The sequence below is a fragment of the Lissotriton vulgaris genome, chromosome 3_1 (genome assembly GCF_964263255.1).
Source record: "Lissotriton vulgaris chromosome 3_1, aLisVul1.2, whole genome shotgun sequence".
NCBI lineage: Eukaryota > Metazoa > Chordata > Amphibia > Caudata > Salamandridae > Lissotriton > Lissotriton vulgaris.
In genome coordinates, this window is record NC_141689.1 from 1,851,739,586 (window position 1) to 1,851,758,969 (window position 19,384).

At 45.5% G+C, this 19,384-nt stretch overlaps 1 protein-coding gene across 2 annotated transcripts in view; it reads right to left on the reverse strand.

Annotated features, from left to right (window-relative positions):
- The window catches only part of TMEM154 (transmembrane protein 154), a 130,478-nt gene that overhangs the window by 64,305 nt on the left and 46,789 nt on the right, over positions 1 to 19,384 (reverse strand). For both annotated transcript variants that reach the window (XM_086963299.1, XM_086963300.1), the window contains exon 2: positions 2,658 to 2,990. In XM_086963299.1, coding sequence (XP_086819425.1) covers positions 2,658 to 2,990 — 333 coding nt within the window. The remainder of the gene's footprint in view (positions 1 to 2,657; positions 2,991 to 19,384) is intronic.

Here is a 19,384-nt window from a genome sequence, read left to right on the forward strand (position 1 = left end):
TACTTAATTGTGATTTTAAAAAAAGGACCTACCAAGACCTAAAATGACAGTGAATATTTATATACACGCACCTCATTCACCTTAGTGTAGCTAAACATTAAAATCAGGAGCAGTAATTGCATCAGTGGGGGCTCCTCCATTAGCAATTCAAAGGAAAAATAAAATTATAATAACAAGAAGTTATTATCAATTTATTTTTCTTTGCTCCAGCTAGGTCGGGCGGGGCGGGCTGGCTCACCGCAGAGAGAGCGAGTGGTTTGCACTCCCTCCTTACGTGCGCATGGCGGCTTGACCACTAGAGCTGATAAACCGTCATGCACACTTGACATGTTCTACATTAGGCTGTATTGCACAGCTCATGGAAAACATGACCAGCCTTCCCAGGCAGCGTCATGATTGGCTGGGGAGTCCAGAGACCTGATTGCTTCCGGTGCTGCCAGCAGATGGAGGAAAGTCATGTGGCAGTGGGAGAAGCGTGCGGCAGCGGCTGCATTGGTGGAGAAGGTACGTTTATTTTTTTGTCCACATGCCACCCCTGCCCCCACCATCCCCGTTCAGAGGTAGCCACCCCTGAATTGCATTAATTATCGCAACGGAATGCAAGGGTGGCCACTATGAATTGGTCCGCGGTAAGGAAACCACATTAAATTCATAGGTAACTGGAACTACATTAGTCTTGATGTTTTTGATAATACCCCATACACTAGCACTCCTCTTCAGAATTACCCAGTTCATTATAATAATCAACTGGGTAATTCTAACCCTAACGGCTAGAGCGGTCGACCTCGAAGCTGGGGAACCGGTTTTAAGTGTTGGCAAGGACACTCAGCATCCTGTGATTCTGAGCAAATCACGTAATCTTCCCGTGCCTAACAAAATAAATGTGTCTGTGTGTCACGCAACTGGTGCTCATGTAAAGTGCTCTGATACCTTTGGGTCAAGTTTGCGCTATATTAAACTCCCTTCCCCCAAAAAGTAACAGAACAAGAGCATGTGCCCTATGCAGGTAATGACAAAATATTCACTGTAACTGCACTCCCTAGTCTTCATTAAAAAATGTATACATACATTTTGCATGTTAAGAACTTGCTGTGCCAGTTTGCGGCTTGATCTTACTACACTTTAGAGGGTAATTCTCACACTACAAAAACACAGCCACTCACCTGGCCTGGAAGCATGCAGTTGCAGCAGTAGAGAACCTGAAAAAACGAATGCTTCTTTCAACCTCAGATTCGCAGCCCTGACGTTACACATGAGAATAGGGGCATGTGACTCTGCAAGACACATGACCAATCACTGTACAAGTTAAAAATGAATCCACGCGGTGATTGGTCATGTTCTCAGTGTTGCTCTCATACTGTTTTTAGTTGTAAACAGCATGAGATCAATGCAAGGATTGGTAGGGACATGTGCATCCAGCGCTCCAAAGGAAACTGATGGAGCTGCTCTTGTGTTCCCCTGACTCCTCAGCAGAACAGGTTCAAGAGGCCTAAATTGTGCATGTCGGGCTGGTCAGAGTAGGAGACCAGTCTCACCTGGCATGCGCACTTGACTTAATTACGGCTGTCTGCCAATCAGATTGTCCACTCCCTTCCCTGCTCAGACACAGGAGCAACACAACTCCTGATACTTCACTGTGGTAAATCAATCTTGTTTTTAATTAATGTTATGCATGTGGTAGCTCTCAGCAAGGGTTGGGGGTCAGCACCCTAACACTCCAATAAAGGTCCTGATACTGTTTGCTCCGCAATTGTAGTATTTTTTTGTTCTCTACAGCACAGTTTTTGAAACATATAAGGCAAAATGCATGTCAACAATGTTTATTTGTTGTTCCTTTTACTGGACATACCAAGGAAGCTTCTGGTTTGAAAACATTGCAAGTACATAGTTTTCAGTAACTATCCCTTTTTCCAAGTTCTCAATAAAGCAAACAACAGTTGATCAAATCCCTAAACCCAGGCTATCTTCAATACTTTCCCATTGTACCATTACTATGCCAGGGCTACGCTAAAGAGTGGGAAAGCGACATCTAAACAGAGTTATGCTGTATTGAATTATGCAATTTAAAACATATTTACAGACCGAAAACACTTTAAATAAATATGAATAACTCAAGGAAGAATTAAGAATGTTTTCTTGTGGACTTTCTTGGGAGCTTAATGTACTTCCAGATCTAGTCTAGAATTTGTCTATGCTGCTTCAAAGCAGAGCAGACCAGAACAATATGCATCGTCAAGTCAGTTCAGAGGAAAGCAAAGAATCCTAAAGTGGATTTGTCCAGCAGCTTGGTGGCTAGTGCTAAGCGGCTAGTGCTTACATTGTGAAAGATAGGTTAGCATTAGAGTTCTTTAAAGCAATTCTCTGATTATGTGATGTCAACGCTGGATACATCATGCAGAACTCTGGAGTGCAAGGAAGGTAAAGTCATCTAGCATGTTACATAGTAAAGTCCCTTTTTGAAAAGAAACATTCTATTTTCAACCAACATGGACTTCGCTTCGTGTTTAAAGTAACTAACATTCTACATATAAGCCCCTATCGACCATATACGGAAGAAAACAATTAGCTTAGGAAGTAGAGCGTTGCCTAGATTGCAATGTACTCACCAAAAACCAGAATAACATTTTCTCTGCTTAAAGAAAGAAAGTATTACTTGCCTGGTGTAAATTTCTTTCGTTTGTGGCAAATCACCAAGGCAATGACCACCACAATCAATAGAAGCAGTACTATTGCAGGTATGCCGAATGTTAATATGGTATAAATGTCTGTATCTGTGTTTTCTGAATTGCCATTTTGTGTTGAGTTCACATCAAAACTGGGTGTAGTCTGTTCAAATCCAGATCCAAATTCTTCTCCATCTATTATCGCGTAGGAAGTCAAATCAGCACTATTCGTTGGTATTGTATCTACAGCAAGCACCGATGTGGTTGTTAGATAGGACATGTACTCAGTTTCTGAAGACTCTCCATTCTCAGAAGTAAACACACTATCTGAAAACAAGTATAATAAAGAGCGCAGTTATTGTATCATAGTGCTGTAGTTTCAAAAATATACATTGACTCTATGAGTCAGCATGGATATGACTTGCTATTGTTTAATATTTCTCCTGAAAGCAGCTTAAGAATGCTTGAGGTTTGGCCAAATACAAACAAACTAGATGGCATTTTGATAAGAGGAGAAAGACCATCGCTCATTATAGATGCCAGAATACAAGGGCTTGGTGCATCCTTTCACAAGTAGTTGGAGGTGAGGAGAGGGTTGTGGGGTTCGCCTCAGGTTTACTCAAAAGAGCTGAGAAGTGCTATTCTGTTGTGGAATGGGAGGCACTTGCCTGTGTGTGGGCCATGAATAATTTTAAGTTTTATCTGCATGGTTTGCCTTTTGTTGTGAGGAGAGATCCTAGGCCTCTTGTCCAAATGTTTGCTGCAGAAATACTGAAAATACCACTGCCCTGATAAAGAGATGGGTTGAGAGTCTTATGGAATTCAACTTCCAGGTTGAGTATTTGCCAGATCAAAGGAATGTTCCTGCCGACTGCCTGTTCAGGTTACATATAAAGGAGGGTGACAAAACAGAGGCAGAAATTCCTGTATTGTGGGTCAAGGAATCAGCCTTGAACAAGTCAGAGTGGGGATTGGAGGTGAAAAGGATCCGGTTCCTAAGCTGGCTTCTGAATATGTCATTGGCGGTTGGCCAATTTAAGTGGAGTTCCAGATCATGCTAGGGCATTTTGGAGTATTAAAGAGGAACTGAGCATAGTGAGTGGTGAGCTCTACCTAATAGATAGACATATTCCCCCAGCCGGGTTGTGTGAGAAGTTCGTCAATCTGGCCCATGAAGGGCAGTTGGGCCAAAATCTTACTAAAGCTAGAGTAAGCGAGTGCCTTTAAAGCCAGACATTGATAGGCAAGTGGAGGGTTTTGTGAAGGATTGTTTACAACGCACGGGGAATGATGACATCTAAAGTGAACCGGGTCTGGTGGCTCAGTGGACTAATGCGTCTACTGCAGGGGCCTGTGTTCGACCTCATGGTCACAGGTTCAAATCCCGGCGGGTCCACTCAGCCTTTCATCCATCTGAGGTCGATAAAATGAGTACCATTGAGTTGGGTAACAACAAACATCTGTTATTCAGCGCCAAGATACCCGTAGTGGTGAACGTGCGCTTTACAAATACACATGTTATTTGCTGTCACCCAATGAGTGGGGTTTCCTTGCTTTAGTAGATTACGCTTTCAAGTGGGTCATGGCTTGTTGCTTTAATTTAGCCACCACCAGGAGTGTATTAGAGTTCCTGAGGAGTGTACTTGTGTGTTAGGTTGATCCCAAGACCATTGTGACAGACAATGGGGTTCCGTTTATCTCGCATGAAATGAGAGATTTCCAGAATGATCTGTCTTTTGTTCATTTTTGCACTGCTCTCTATGCTCTTCAAACAAATGGCCAGGTAGAAAAAAATTTGTCAACTGGGGAGGGCTAGCGAGCAGACTGCTTTGGACAATAAGTTACCGCTCAAGGTTGGTTGTCCTATGTGGCAAACTGTCGGCACATAGGAATGCGCCAAATAGCACAACAGGAATTTCGCCTTAACAAACCTTGAAGGGGCGAGTGTCTGGATCTAAACTGAATCCTTTATGGTTGGGAGGGTGGTGAAGCTGCTGTGACCAACAAAGTAATAGCCAATCAGGACAAGTACAAAGAACGTTTCGATGACAAACATTGTACGTGTGAGCGTGAATGCGGGATTGGCAAGTTGGTTTTTGTCAAGAGACCTACATGGTATCCAAAGGACGAGTCTAAATTAATGGAAACCAAGAATATTGTAGAAGTAAAAAAGAATTTGTTGGTATTAGATGGGATTGGAGTGCAGAGTATGTCATGTTTGGCAAGGTCTTCGTGGGAGGAACCTGACAAAATATGTGATGATGAGGTTGGAGAATAGGAGAGGGGCAGTGGTCGCAGGAGAAGTGTACTGGTTAGAGGTCAACCACCTAATTTCAGGGATTATGACCTAACTGATTAGTTCCAATTTAGTCACTATGCCTGGCAGGTGCCATGCAAGTTTTGTCCAGGGTTTCTTGATCCTCCATCATCCAATACCCAGCTAATGAGCTAATTTTATATGTGAATCTATGTATCATTTGTCTTTATTCCTTGCTCATTTTATCTTTAATCTTTGTAACTAGCCGTGCAAATCCTTGCTCCCTTAGTTAGTCTTTTACATGCTACTCCTTTCTCCTTTCCTGTCTAATATTTTTATTCATGTGTTTAATATAATGTAAAGATGTTTTCTCATTATTGCGGGGGAAGATGTGTTTTGACCTAGCATGCTATCTCTTTACATACAAGGTGTCATCAGGTGGAATCCTGAGTAGCAGAGATTCCTGATAGAGCAGTTAACCCCTTCCACGCTGATGACGAGCTGGGCTCGTCATGGCGTAAAAGGATTTGGTCTATAGGCTGTGTACATGGTGGATGCATTAAAGGACGTGTTTGAGCACTTCTTGACAGATTGTCTTATGACAAAGCCAATAATCCTGAATCCACTAAAGTCCCTTTCCAAAGCAGTCTACGATGGCTGGCCCGTACTTAGCCATCACTTGCATACGGTTTATTTTTTTTATTAGGGTTTTAGAGATAAGTTTACAACATACAAAGTTACCATGCTAACAAATTGCTTTTTCATTAGAATACATCACAAAATAGCAATGACACGTTACAGTATTGTCATCAATTGTGACATTGTACCGACACCTCCCACTAGGTATGATTTTTGCAATTTCCAGTCCAGTCCATTGGCTCTTGGCTTGGAGCTCTAAAGAAATCTTTGGGACATTATTTAGCTGCATTAGCATTCGGTCAGGTCTCTTCTGGCAATAGGACACATCCTGCAAGCATTCATTCATGCATGGCATGGTACATCGCCACCCACTGGCAGTGCCACCGTTCTCTTGGCCAGGATCAGAATCATAGCCACCAATCAGCTGGTGCCAGTTGGGATATAGCTAATGTATCCCAGAATCACTACAATTGGCATTCTTGGTACAGAGTTATAAATCACTTCATCTATGAGGACAAAAGTCTGATCCGTAACACACCCCCGGCTAGCTGCATGAAGTTGACATCTACATAGCTACATGCATGCAACATGCTTCGGCAAAAGACCCATCTGATAAAGCCCAATGGGTGTGCTGTAAATTCGTTGTGGGAACTTGACATGGATGAGTCACAGTATATAACTCTTTTAAAAATTGTTTTTATTAGTGAAATACATTGTACCTATCAGTTGCCTAGATAAAGCAAAACCATATATATTCATTTACATAGTCAATCATCACACCATAATTCAGCATAGCAATAGCCAAGATAAGTTACATCTTGTATTCCCGGCATGCATCTGACACACCGCTCTATGACGTGATTTCATGTAACATTGGTATTCTGCACACACTTTCATGTCCCGTCTATATCGTCGACTTCGGATAACAACAGTCGTACATGTCCTAGGTCTACTGGTCTGTATGCTCCCAGAAGGCCTTGCCTATTCCTACCTGGTATGCGATTGGTCTCTTACTGTGTCCCTATATCTCGCCTTTGGGTTTCCCCATTTCCTTATTCACTAAGTATGTTTGGTATGATCCCCAAATTTCTGTGGGGAAGTCCTGAGGTGGAAGTAATTCGATGTATGTATCTGACTGGGTGCTGCAATATACCATGTCTATGTGCCATTCTGCCAGGGGGAGGACCAGTCCTCTTGCTCACCTCATTACCACTCTGTGTTTGGCCAGCAGTAGACCTATAGCTTATAATTTTCTGTCTTCTTTATCTATTCTTCTGCCAAATCCCAGGAAGGCCAATAGTGGGTTCATATTCATAGCAGAGCCTGTAATAGCCTCTAGCTTCCGAATGACCGCCTTCCAGGACTAGTAAATATTTGGGCAATGCCACGCAACATGTACAAATCCAGCCTACTGCCACTAACATCGCTGATATTCCGTTGTGTCTTGTAACCCACATTTGAATAGCGTCTTTTGTGTGTAATATACTCGGTTGAAGTATTTAAAATGTATGAGCCTGTGCCGGCCATTCATCCTTAATCACAGAGCAACAATACCTCCAACAGTCATCACCAATAGTTCTGCCTATATCTCTTTGCCATTCTAATCGTACTTTTGTCAATCCCAGGCATTCCCGGTCTGCGGGCCTCCTGCGCATAAGCGTAAAGTTTTGTTACTAATTTGGTGGGGGTATCTGATTGTATCAGGGAGGAATGTGCCGGCATGGCCGGAGGCTCTTGCGTGTCCTCACCCAGGCGGTCTCATAATGTGTGTCGCACTCTAAAATACTGAAAACGGCTTAGTACTGTCATTGGTTCTGCCCTTTCTCGAAATGTCCTTCACAACCCTCTGTGAAATAAGTCCCCCATTTTAATAATCCCTAATTTTTGAAATGCCATTGCCACACTCCCCCCTTACCCTATCTGAAACCTGGAACACCGCACCACTGGTACGTGAGGGAGTACGGGAGGGAGCCAGGCTGTCTATCCAGCAGTTTCCACCAGACAGAAATGTGGTGTTCAAGGAACCAAACACACCATGACGCCTATGCAGGGTGCAAAATAATGTCTGAGGAAGCATATGATGGTCCGCTGCATCTCTCTCTCTTTATATATATATGTGGTAAGTCATGTGGGCCGAGAGTCAATATTATGCACAGGTATCCTGTGCCATTTTGTAATAAAGCTCAAAATCGGGTGCATATATGGCGATGGCCATATCATTTGGCATGGTGAGAATCTCCCATTTCATGCATGGTGGTTTCCCAGTCCAGGCCAGCTTGATCATCAGGGATCGCAGCATGAAAAATAATGATTGCGAAGGTAGTATTGGAATGTTTTGAAACAGGAATAAAAATCTGAGGAAGATAGCCATCTTCATGATAGCAATTCTTCCAATTAGCGACAGTGGCAGTTTAATCCTGTGGTTGAAAACATCTTCTAATTTGTTCTGTGCTTATACATAATTGTATAGACTGTAGAGGAGTCTGTGTGAATCTGTATGCCCAGATACCGGACAGACTCCATCGTCCAGCACAGTGGGAATTCTAATGCAAGTGGTATCATGGACGGGTGAGTGGTAAAATTATAGATTTTCACAATTGATGTTGAGGCCCAAGAGGCCACCACCTCCCTGAGGTTAGGGCAAGGTTCCCCTCCAGGTTCTTGACATAAATCAAGGTGTCATCTAATTATGCCTAGACGATAAAATTGTAACTTGGAATCACAGCCCCCTGTGTCCGTGGTATTCACTTAGAGTACACACCAGAGGTTCCGCCACCAGCGCGTACAGTAGAGGTGATAATGGGCACCCCTGCTGGTTACCTCTAGAGATATCCAATACTGATGAGACAATACTGCCCACCTGAACTCGAGCCACTGGTGCTGTGTAAAAAACCTCGACTCGGCACCGGAACAGCTCACCCACTCTTTTTCTGCAGAGAACAGCTTGCATGAATTCCCATTCAATAGAGTTGAACGCTTTTTCAGTGTCTAAGAAAATGGCAGCAGTCCTTACCTTCGGGTCTATTTGTTGTATAGTTCTAAAGAGTTTACGTAGGTTATAGGTAATGCTACGGCTGGGTACAAATCCAGCTTGTTCTGGATGTATCACTCCCGGCATCAAGAGCGCTAACCTGTTTGCCAATACTTTAGCATACAACTTGGTGTCAACATTTAAGAGTGAGAGGGACCTGTATAAAAATCACTCATTGGGTTCTTTGCCCGGTTTTAGGAGAATAGCAATTAGGGCCCCTCGCAATGAGGGGGGCATTATGCCAGTTTGTACCTTTTCTTCATACAATGTGACCAAGTGTGGTATAAGTAAGTCTTGATAAGTCTTGTAAAAGGCTACTGTGCGCCCATTCCTGCCTGGCGCCTTTCCAGATTGCATGGTTACGAGTGCAATGTACACCTGAGTGGAGCCTAACAGTGCTATCAAATCTTCTCAATGTTCCATAGTTAGTCATGGCATGACTAAGTGTTCCATATAGCCAATGGAAGCCTCCTCATCCGCCGTAACATGTATGTGATACAGTTCCACATAGTATCTGCGGAATCTATCCACAATGTGTTCTGTGTCATGTATTGGTAGTCCTTCCTCATCTTGTAGGTCCACAAACCCCTGCCTCCCACTTGGGGTGCATTGGGCCGATAAAGTGGTCCCAGGATGTTCCCCCTCTCCATATATCCGGGCTGTTGTGTATTTGCCCATGTGTATTACTTCGCTATTGGCTGTGTCATGATATTCCCCTATTTTAGCCTTAATCTCTCCTAGAATGGTGTTATCACCTGAGCCCTGATGTGTCCAGATCGGCTATTTCTCCCTCCAGGCGCGTCAATCTGCTCCTCAAGGATTTTAACAGTCCTGCCTGCTTTCATATTGTAATGCCTCTGACGTAAGCTTTAAATGCCTCCCAAACTGTGGCAAAGATGTCTACAGAACCCACATAGTAGCGAAAAAATCTTCCATTGACTGCGCTAGTTCTGCCTTAAAGACTGGGTCAAGCAGAGAGTAGGGGGGAACCGCCAAGTGGATGTGGTGGCCCACTGGCCACAGTGCTCCAACTCCAAAACTACGGGTGAATGATCAGAATATGTGCTTGGAAAAGGCTCGCAATTGCTGACTCTAGACACCAGACTCTTGGACACCAACCAGTAGTCTATGCAAGTGTGTGTGTCATGTTCAGCGGAGTAGTGTGTGAACCCAGCACCTGTGGGATTACGATCCCACCATATATCTATTAATCCCACCCACTCTGCTATCTCCAGGAGGTGCCTTGGCAGCTGCTGCGGGACATCGGGTGGACCTCTTGAGCGATCTAGCACAGGTTTAATATACAATTGAATCCCCCACATTTGCAGTAGATCCCCCAAATTGGTGCAGTCAAGCTCTGAGGGTGTGGTAGAATTGCGGGTCTTCGTGGTTGGGACCATATATTCCTACCAATATTATTTCCAGACTATCTTTGTGGCAGAGAGCCTCCACATATCTGCCTCCCGGGTCCACATACAACTCTTTCAGTTGAATTTCGGATCTGGAGTCTAGCCACACTAAGACCCCGCAGGCGTGCAAGGAATTCCACCTGTGCAAAAACGGGCTGCAATCGTTGCGAGGTTAGAGTCAAGCTCCTTGGAGTCAAGTGGGGCAGTGTGTCATTTAAAGTGTGCGACTACCTTCCGGATCCTTCTGTGGTCATTAAGACCTCTCATATTCCAGGTGAGGAAGTGGGTCCATGATGTGCCAGGTTGGTCTACAGCCATTCACCCTGGGTTTTTCTGCTTGTGTCGATGGTCAGCGAGTATCGGTCATGGTCAGTCAAATAATGCACTTCACTCTTTTCAATAGTATCCAACAGAAAACAATCTCCCTCAACTTGACTCCTGTGCTATATGCATCCAAACCTTGCATAGCAAAACTTCATCCCAACCCCACCCCTCTGGTAATCCATTAACTAAACATAAATAGAAACTATAGTATGCCTTTGGTGGTAAACACATGGGGGTGGATTTCACCGGCCGTAAGGCTACTGTTCCGGCCTCTTTCATCATGACACCAATAAGTGTAAATGGTATAACTATGAGACACAGGATCACCATTACGCTAAGAGGGGTATGTCAACCTTCCCCAACAGATCTTTATTATAAGGTGCACAACACTGACGCTGCAGTAACATGTTGTACGTACACATGGACCAACCAATTCAAAAACGGTTAGATAACACAATGCTCATGTATGGAAATATCTATCTGGTTCTTCTTGTTATAGTATTTTTCACAGCAACTAATGTACTGAACCATAACTGTCGTAATGAATGCTAAAACCCAATAAAAAAATGTAAACAAAAAAAAGTGTAAATGGTATAACTAACAAACACTGTTCGCAAAGATACATAGGCCATGATCCTAGGTATCTAGCCATTCAGATCTCCCAGCTTCTTATTACACATCAGGCCCCAATTAGCATTGTACACAATGCTTTTCTCACATGAAGTGCCATATTTCACTACACCTACATATTGCAGGTCTGCATCAGGGCTGGTATAGAAATAGCATCAGTTTGCATTCAACGTGAGGTAACTTCCCAACCCTCTCCATACCCCAATGTTTTGGAAATCTTTCAGCATGGTATGTTACTAAGACATCAGAGATGTGTTAGCCACCTATGGTCAAAATTTCCAGCAATAGACTCTTCCTACTGCCGTTCCACATGTCCCAAGTTGATTCATAGCTGCAGGTGGCTTCTTATTGATACTCCGCATCCTACATGTCATTTTCCTCATTTGATGCCTGGCGGGGTGATACTCGCTTGTCTCCACTTCCTACCTTTTGTTTGAAGAAATGGATCACTAGCTTAGGGTCTGTGAAATAATGTGCCTTTCCTTCCAACATTACCAGCAGCTTAGCTGGGTACAACATACTATATTGCAAGTGGAGTTCGCGGAGCTTCCTCTCAACTGGGACAAACAACCTTCATGCCTCTTGGACTTATGTGAAGTCTGGGAATGGGGATAATTAAAGGCCTTCATTGTTCAAGGTATTTTTATCTCAAGTGATTTGCACAGTGTGGCATCTCGGCCTCTTTAATTTAAGAGTTTAGCGATTATGGGGCGAGGAGTAGCCCCTGGAACCAGCATAGGCACAAGTGAGCTGTGGGCTCGCTCCACTACAAATATCTTTGTAAAAGTGTCTCTCCCAAAGAGAGTGGTGAAGAGATTCTCGATGTATTGTTCCAAGCTTCCTATGTTGGTTGCTTCTGACACTTCCACTACACATATGTTATTCCTCCTGGATCTTGCTTCTAAATCTTCCATTTTTGCCTGCAGGGTGTGAAGAGCTTGTCCACCCTCTTATTCACTGAGCTAGTGTATCTTCTGCATCCGACACTCCCTTCTCCACTGTGTCTAGCCTCTCAGTGTGCTTATCTAGTCACGTCGTCATCCTGTCCATTCTAAAGATGAGTGCATTGGTCTTGTCATTGATTTTTGTTTCAGCTCCAAGTCCCCCACAGAGTCATGTAGCCATTGTACTCGCACTACCCCCGTAGGAGGTAGTATGGGGTTATCAGCAATGTTCAGGCCAGTGGAGTTGAGATAGTCCTATCGGGCCCTGCGAGTAAGGCAATTCCAGGTCCATACTGTACATTGGACTGTGTCAATTGTGTCTTAGGGCATGTCGGCTCAATGCAAATATTTATAATCACGGGGCATGGGTGGGAGTTGTCCATTTCTATTGCAGTGTGAAGCACATACTGCGCGGATTGAGCTAGTGGGGTACATGTTGGGAGGTGCACAATAATAGTACAATACTATATCAGAAGCACTCAATCCTCCCTGCTCAAAGGGGAAGGTCATTACCTCCCACGTCATTCTTGGCTGCCAATAAGCAGTCGTGACTCCTGCAGGTAAGCATGGTAGGGCAGGGGCGGGGTATGCTCCGAGGGGGGGAGTCAACAGATGACGGAATAGGGAAAATAAAATAAATAAAAACATTCTATTCCGTCGTCTGTAAACTTACAGCGCTTACCTGAAGGAGCCGAGATTACCAACAATCCCACACTAATCTGGTCAAAAGAGATTGAATGCAACTGAAGTTCAGCCTGGTGAGTAGAATGGGGATATTTGCAAATAAATAAAGAAGCTTGGGAGTATGACCATTTTTGCAATGGCTATTCTCCCTGCTGATAGGTTTCATTTTCGAGGCCCCACCCATTAACAGTTACATATGCAAGTTAGCATCATGTGTCTAACTAATGAAGTATATACTAATGCCTTTACGTTATTTTTACTCTTCATGTGATTATTCATTTATACGTGTGGTGATATGCAGTTTCCTTAGCTTAGCTTGTGTGCCTCCATTTTGAGTATTCCTCTGTGTTTGCGAGTCACACTCGCTCACTTCCCCCCTCCCGTAAGAATAAGAAAAACCCTAATGCAGCAGTTTTTAGTTTCTCAGCTAACTGTGGCCGAAACTAACAAGTTCCTTATCAGTAATGTTCTCATGTACCAGAGACGCTGAGGCCCGGCTCCGCGGCCTTGGGCAGAGATATCCAAATGTTGCCTTCGCAGGTGCAGATGCCTCTTGTATGATGCCATTGTTCCTCTCTCTGGGGTTCAGTATTTTTCCAGAAGGGGCGTGTTTTGCTTCACTGTACCATGTTATAATGTATTGCTGTGATGATATGAGTTAGTCCTCTCGGCGCACTCTTTGGGGTGAGGTCGGACAGGGCCCTCTCATATGGGAGTTTGTGGCCTAATAAAATTACCTTGTTTATTCTTCTCCACTGTCCGGCTGACTTCTTACTGAGTAACTATAGGTGAGTGTGGTAAGTCACTCGGGTGGATTTGAGCCACTCTTATCAGATGGCGCCCGAACAGGAACCCCGCGATAAGAATCTTTCTCACCCGTAGGTGGGTAGGAGAAGACCGGGGACCCTCTGGTCGGCACGGTGGGTCTGGGTACCCACTTTGATACCGAGCTTGGTTCTCGCAGCGCTGCCCCACCGTGCTAATCGGGAGAGGTCCCGGTTCGGGATCCTACGCCGGGGTCCGGAAGGCGGAACCTGGAGCTGACCGTGTTGGTCCTGGCAGCCGGAGGTGACGAACGGTAGAGGTTGGTACCGCATACGGAAGGTGAGTGGTCCGTCTGCTGTTTGAAGGAGCTGGAGTGCTCCGAGAGACCGGGGTGTCTCTAATGGTTTGAGGAGCCGGTGCGCTCCGGCGGCTAGTGTGCTCCGGGGAACTCAGAGTGCGAGTGGCGCTCTGACAGACTTAACGGGAGTTGTGGGGACGTTTGTTTGTGGTCATCCGACCGGGTGACACTGTGGTGGAGGCGTGGCTCATTGCGGCGGGTCCCGGACCTTACCCCGAACGCCTAGGGTGGCGATTTGGTAGGTGTGGGTTCTGGGCCTCCTGTGGTAAAGTGCGCAGCGATTCGTAGTGTCGCCTGAGTGGTGGATGTGTCCCCTAGCCTCAGAACAGTTAGTATACTGTTCAGTCTGCGGTAGGGTCCAGGTTCCCCAGGACTTGGGCAACGGGCCTTGTCCCATTTTGGTAACACGTGTTTGGCAGGATTTTGATGTATAGAATGTATGTATGTTTTTGAATTTAGCGTATTTAATATATGTGTGGATGTGTTAGGAGCTATTGTGTAATAGGAAATTAGTGAACAGAGATAAAAGAATTGGTGAGAAGGTGCGATTGCATTGGTGTAAAGATGCCGTGCTTTAGTAAGTCGCAATGTTTCGGATGCTGCTGCCGCGCATCGGATTCTAGATTGGCCGAAAGCCAGCCCGCCCCGGTGGAGGGCTCCCCTAATTTTGATATGTATGTGAAACATGGATTGACCCCGATTCTCGTTGGTACTTTGTGGCATAGGTATACCAAGGACAATGTGGATTTGCAGTGGCCCTTAACAGGTTCCTTTGATGCGGCTAAATTAGACTATTTACAAGACAAATTGTTCGCTAGGCATAGCCGTCAGAGCATGTTTGACTCATTACGGATGTGGCAGAAGGAAGTTAGAGAACGTCAGTCGAGGGAGGAGAAGGTGGCCCAGAAGAGGGCGGCGCAGACAATTGCACAGAAAGTGAGGGAGCATACAAAGAAAGAGAATGAGCAGCAGATCGAGCGCACAGATAGGCTTTTCAGGCTGAAGGAAAATAAAAGTTATGTAGTGCGAGTGGATGAGCAGGACGAGATGGAGGATGTTTTGAGTACCCGACCCCCTCCCCCTTATGCCCCGCAGCCATTATATCCCATGTTGCCGGGCTCGGCTTCCTCTGGGGGGCTTTTGGACCCGCAAGTAAGTGCCCCACACTCGTCTGGTGCGTCGTCTTCTGTCTCCCCATCATTGCCAGCGCCCCTTGTTTCTTTGCTCGCGACAAGCTCACCCGCTCCCTCCCAGTTTCCCTCAGCACTCCCTGCTGTCTTTGCTAGCGCTACTCTCAGTCAGGGGCTGTTGACGCCGACTAGAGGCATGGGAAGTGGGTTGCTCTCCCAGGTGCGAAAATTGCTTACACGCTCAACAATTGGCTTAGATGAAAAAACGGTGGTGGCTAAGCAAGCTTGTCAGTGGGCCAGGAATAATATTTATTCGTTTGCGGACATCTGGTCCACAATGAAAGATTTTGAGCCTCTGATGCAACAGCATGCTTTGTGGCATATGTCGACAACGTTGATAGCACTATGGGAACAGGGGTATGGGGGAGCAGCACCCGCAATTTTACATGATATAAAAGATGGAGCCTATAGGGCTAACACTGGGGTACGGGAGGTGATGCGAAGTTTAAGATACCTGTTAGAGTATAGAAATGAATTACCATCTGCAGGTACACCCCATTTTCCCGGGATACATCCAATGCGTGAGGTGCACCCTATTTTTCACCCAGAAGCCCCCGAAGTGGTAGATCCAGTCACACATGCTGTCACTAGGGCTCGTGTAGACGCCCATTTCCAAGAACAGTGGGTATATATGCCGTGGAAAAGGAGTGAGGTGTTAGCTTTGAAGGCTCAGTTGCCAGATTCCAGAAAAAATCTGACTGCCTATTATAAAGAGTTGACAGAAGCTGCGTCCTCGACTGTTATGACTTTAGCGGACATTGAATTATTCTTTGGATTATTAGTCCCGGTGGACGTGTGGAGGCAGGTGAAGGGCACTGATCATACGGAGGAGCTGGGTGGTGCATGGGTGGAATTGCAGGATTGGGACAAGGAACGAAAGCCAGGTGAGAAGCCGAAAGCAGAGATTTTAGCTTTGCCAGGGCGGATTATTAAGTATATGCATTCTCTCATCCCCCCGAAGAAGGTGGACTGGGATAAGTTGACAGCCTCTAGACAGAAAAAGGATGAAGCTGTCTCTGATTTTTTTACTAGGTTTGAAGAGACTTTTATGGACTTCAGTGGACAGGATATGTCACAGGATGGAGGGTTACGACTTTTCGTTAAAAGGTTTGTAATGAACTTGTTACCGGAAAAATTGGCGAGGTTGCAGGCGTCGGAGAGTACGTGGACGACGACCACGCCCTCTGGCATTCTAAGCATGGCTCAGTATTATGAACATAGAGAAAATGAGAGTAAGGACAAGCAAGAAAAGAAAGCCAAGGATTTGAAGACAAGGGTTTTGTTACAGCAGGTGTCCAGAGGTCGGGGCCGGGGTGCTTCACCTGCGGCAGCGGGACGAGGGGGAAGTGATTACGGAAGGGGTGACAAGAGAGAGCGATTGGGACAGAATCAGTGTGCAAAATGTAAACAGGAGGAGCACTGGTGGAGAGATTGTCCCGAGTTTCACTCGAATGCGGGCCAAGGCAGAGGGCGAGGTCGAGGTGATTTTCGAAGACAGGATGGGCAGTCTGAAGGTGTAGGGAGACAAGGAGGGAATTGCTTCGATGGCAACAGGGATCGACAACACTTTCAGAGGGAAGGTGGAAAGTACTACAATGATGATTATACGATGGATGATTTGACAGGATTCTCCCATAACTAGGACAGAGCGAGGGACCAGTTTCTGTGGATGTAGATCAACGAGGACCCTATGTGACTGCAGATTTGTCAGGGTCCCAACAGAAATTCTCGGTAGATACGGGTGCTATGAAAAGTTCAGTGGCTCGTTCTCAGGTCCCAGGGGCAGCTCTGTCTGGCAAGAATAATATCTCTGTGGGGTTCTCAGGTACTCCGGTGATCAGCCCCGTCTCTAAACCTCTTACTCTTACGATTGGCCCTTTCACTGTAGATTCCCCTTTTCTACTGACTTCCAATTGAGGTGAAAATTTGTTGGTTCTAGACTTGCTGAAGAGATTACATGCCACCGTTTATTGTTCTCCGGATGGTGTGTACCTCACATTGGGTCCTACCGTTGCGCGTGCACAGCAATGTTTTTCCAAAGATGAGCCTCTGCCGGCTGAATTTGAAGGGGTACCAGAGAGCTTATGGGCTAACAGCGATACGGATGTGGGAAAAATGGATATTGCCCCCGTGTCTATCAAGGTTAAAGTGGGAGCTCAATTGCCAAGAATACCCCAATATAAGATATCTAGGGATGGCGAAAAAGCCCTATTGCAGATAATACAGGATTTGATTCGATCGGGGGTCGTGGAAGAGACGGACTCTAACAGATGTAAAAGTCCTATTCTTCGGATTCTTAAAAGACGGTCAGCTGATGCCAAAGATGATACGCCTGATGTCTATAGATTTGTGATTGACTTACGCCACATTAACAAGGTGATTGAGCCCCAGTACCCAGTGGTTTCCGACATTACAAGGATTTTGACAATGATTCCCCCATCGGCTAAATATTTTTCTGTCCTGGATCTGAAGAATGCTTTCTTCAGTATTCCTGTACATGAAGATAGCCATTATCTCTTCGGATTCTCATTGGCTGGCCGAAGTTTTAGATTTAGGAGAATTCCTCAAGGATATACAGAGAGTCCCAACATTTATAGCCAGGCATTGAAAGCTCAATTGGATGATTTGGAATTACCCACAGGCAATGTTCTGTTACAATATGTGGATGATATTCTCATCGCATTGGACGGGGAGGACGGCTGTCGGGATGCTAAGGTTAAACTGTTACATCATTTGTCGCACAAGGGCCACAAAGTGTCTCTTCCTAAATTCCAATATTGTCGAACGGAGGTAACCTACTTAGGTCATCTCCTTTCGAAGTAGGGGAGGAGGTTGACACCGGAGCGCATAAAAGCGATAACTAACATGGCTGTACCTAACACGCAGCGAGAGGTGCGCGCGTTTTTGGCCATAACTTCGTATTGTCGCCAGTGGATACCCAATTATGCTTTACTAACAAAACCCCTAATGTATCTGACTACTAAAGAGGTACGCGAACCCCTACCCTGGACCCCTGCATGTCAGGGAGCCTTTGAGTCACTAAAAACTGCTTTATGTTCTGCACCTGTTTTAAGAACACCTGATTACCAGAAGCCTTTTGTGCTTTATGTACATGAGGCGGAAGGTTGCGCGTTGTCTGTCCTAACACAATGTTTTGGGGGGAAACAGAGACCTTGTGCCTACTTTTCTGCTATGCTCGACAATGTGGCAAGAGCGCTGTCGAGCTGTCTGCGGGCCACAGCGGCTGCTGCGGTCTCTATTAGACAATCGGCAGGGCTCGTGCTGGGTTCAGACCTCACAGTAATGGTACCACATGCTGTGGATATTCTATTGAACAGAACGCAGACGCAGCACTTAACTAGTGCTCGCCTTACTGGTTATGAAATGACACTATTCGCACCCCATGTCACGATAAGGTGATGTGCCACTCTGAACCCAGCTACGTTACTACCCATACCATCAGACACAAAGGACGATGAAATACATGATTGTTAGTTTCGGATGGAGGAAGAGACGAAAGGGAGAATTGACCTGACCGATACACCCCTAGATGACCCTGATGGGGAGTTGTATGTTGATGGGTCTTGCTTTAAACTTGCAGACGGTACATCGACAGCAGCATATGCAGTTACGACATTACAGACAGTAGTGGAGACTTCTAGGATTTCATATCATTCGGCCCAGGCTGCAGAAATAATAGCCTTGTTGCGAGCGTGTGAGTTCAGTGAAGGACTGGATGTGAATATCTACACTGACAGCCAATACGCCTTTGGCGTGGCTCATAGTTACGGGCGACTGTGGGCATAACAGGGGTTTTTGACATCACATGGACAGAGAATCCAACACGGCCCACTGATATTACGACTACTGACAGCATTGACGCTACCCAGACGACTGGCTGTGATAAAGTGTAGTGCACACAAGGCGGGGGTGGATGATGTAGGACGGGGAAACGCGTTCGCAGACCAGACAGCAAAGGAGACAGCTAGGACGAAACTCCCACGAATGTTTGTGGCAGGACCAGCTAGATGGGTACCAGATGCTAATATGTTTGCAGATACTGTGCAGAGCGTAAAGAACATACAAGAAAAGGCGACTGAGGACGAATTGAGGACATGGAAGGATGGTGGGGGACGATTGGATTCTGATGAATGTTGGACAGATGTGACAGAAAAAAAAACATGGTTACTCCCAAACGCATATGTCCTCCCAGTGGCGACAATGGCTCATGGACCAGCACATATTAGTGCCAAGGGTATATGCAAATTATTGGACCCAGTGTGGAGCAACAAGAATATTTCTAAAGTTGCTACCCATTTAGTACAACAGTGCATGGTATGTTTGAGGCATAATCCAGGAAAGGGAACACCTGTCCCAGTAGGCAATTTCGCCCCCCCCTTCTTTCCCTTTCAAGGTGATTCAGATGGATTATATTGAAATGGAAAGGGTTAACGACCTCAAATATGTCCTGGTGGTTGTATGCTCTTTTA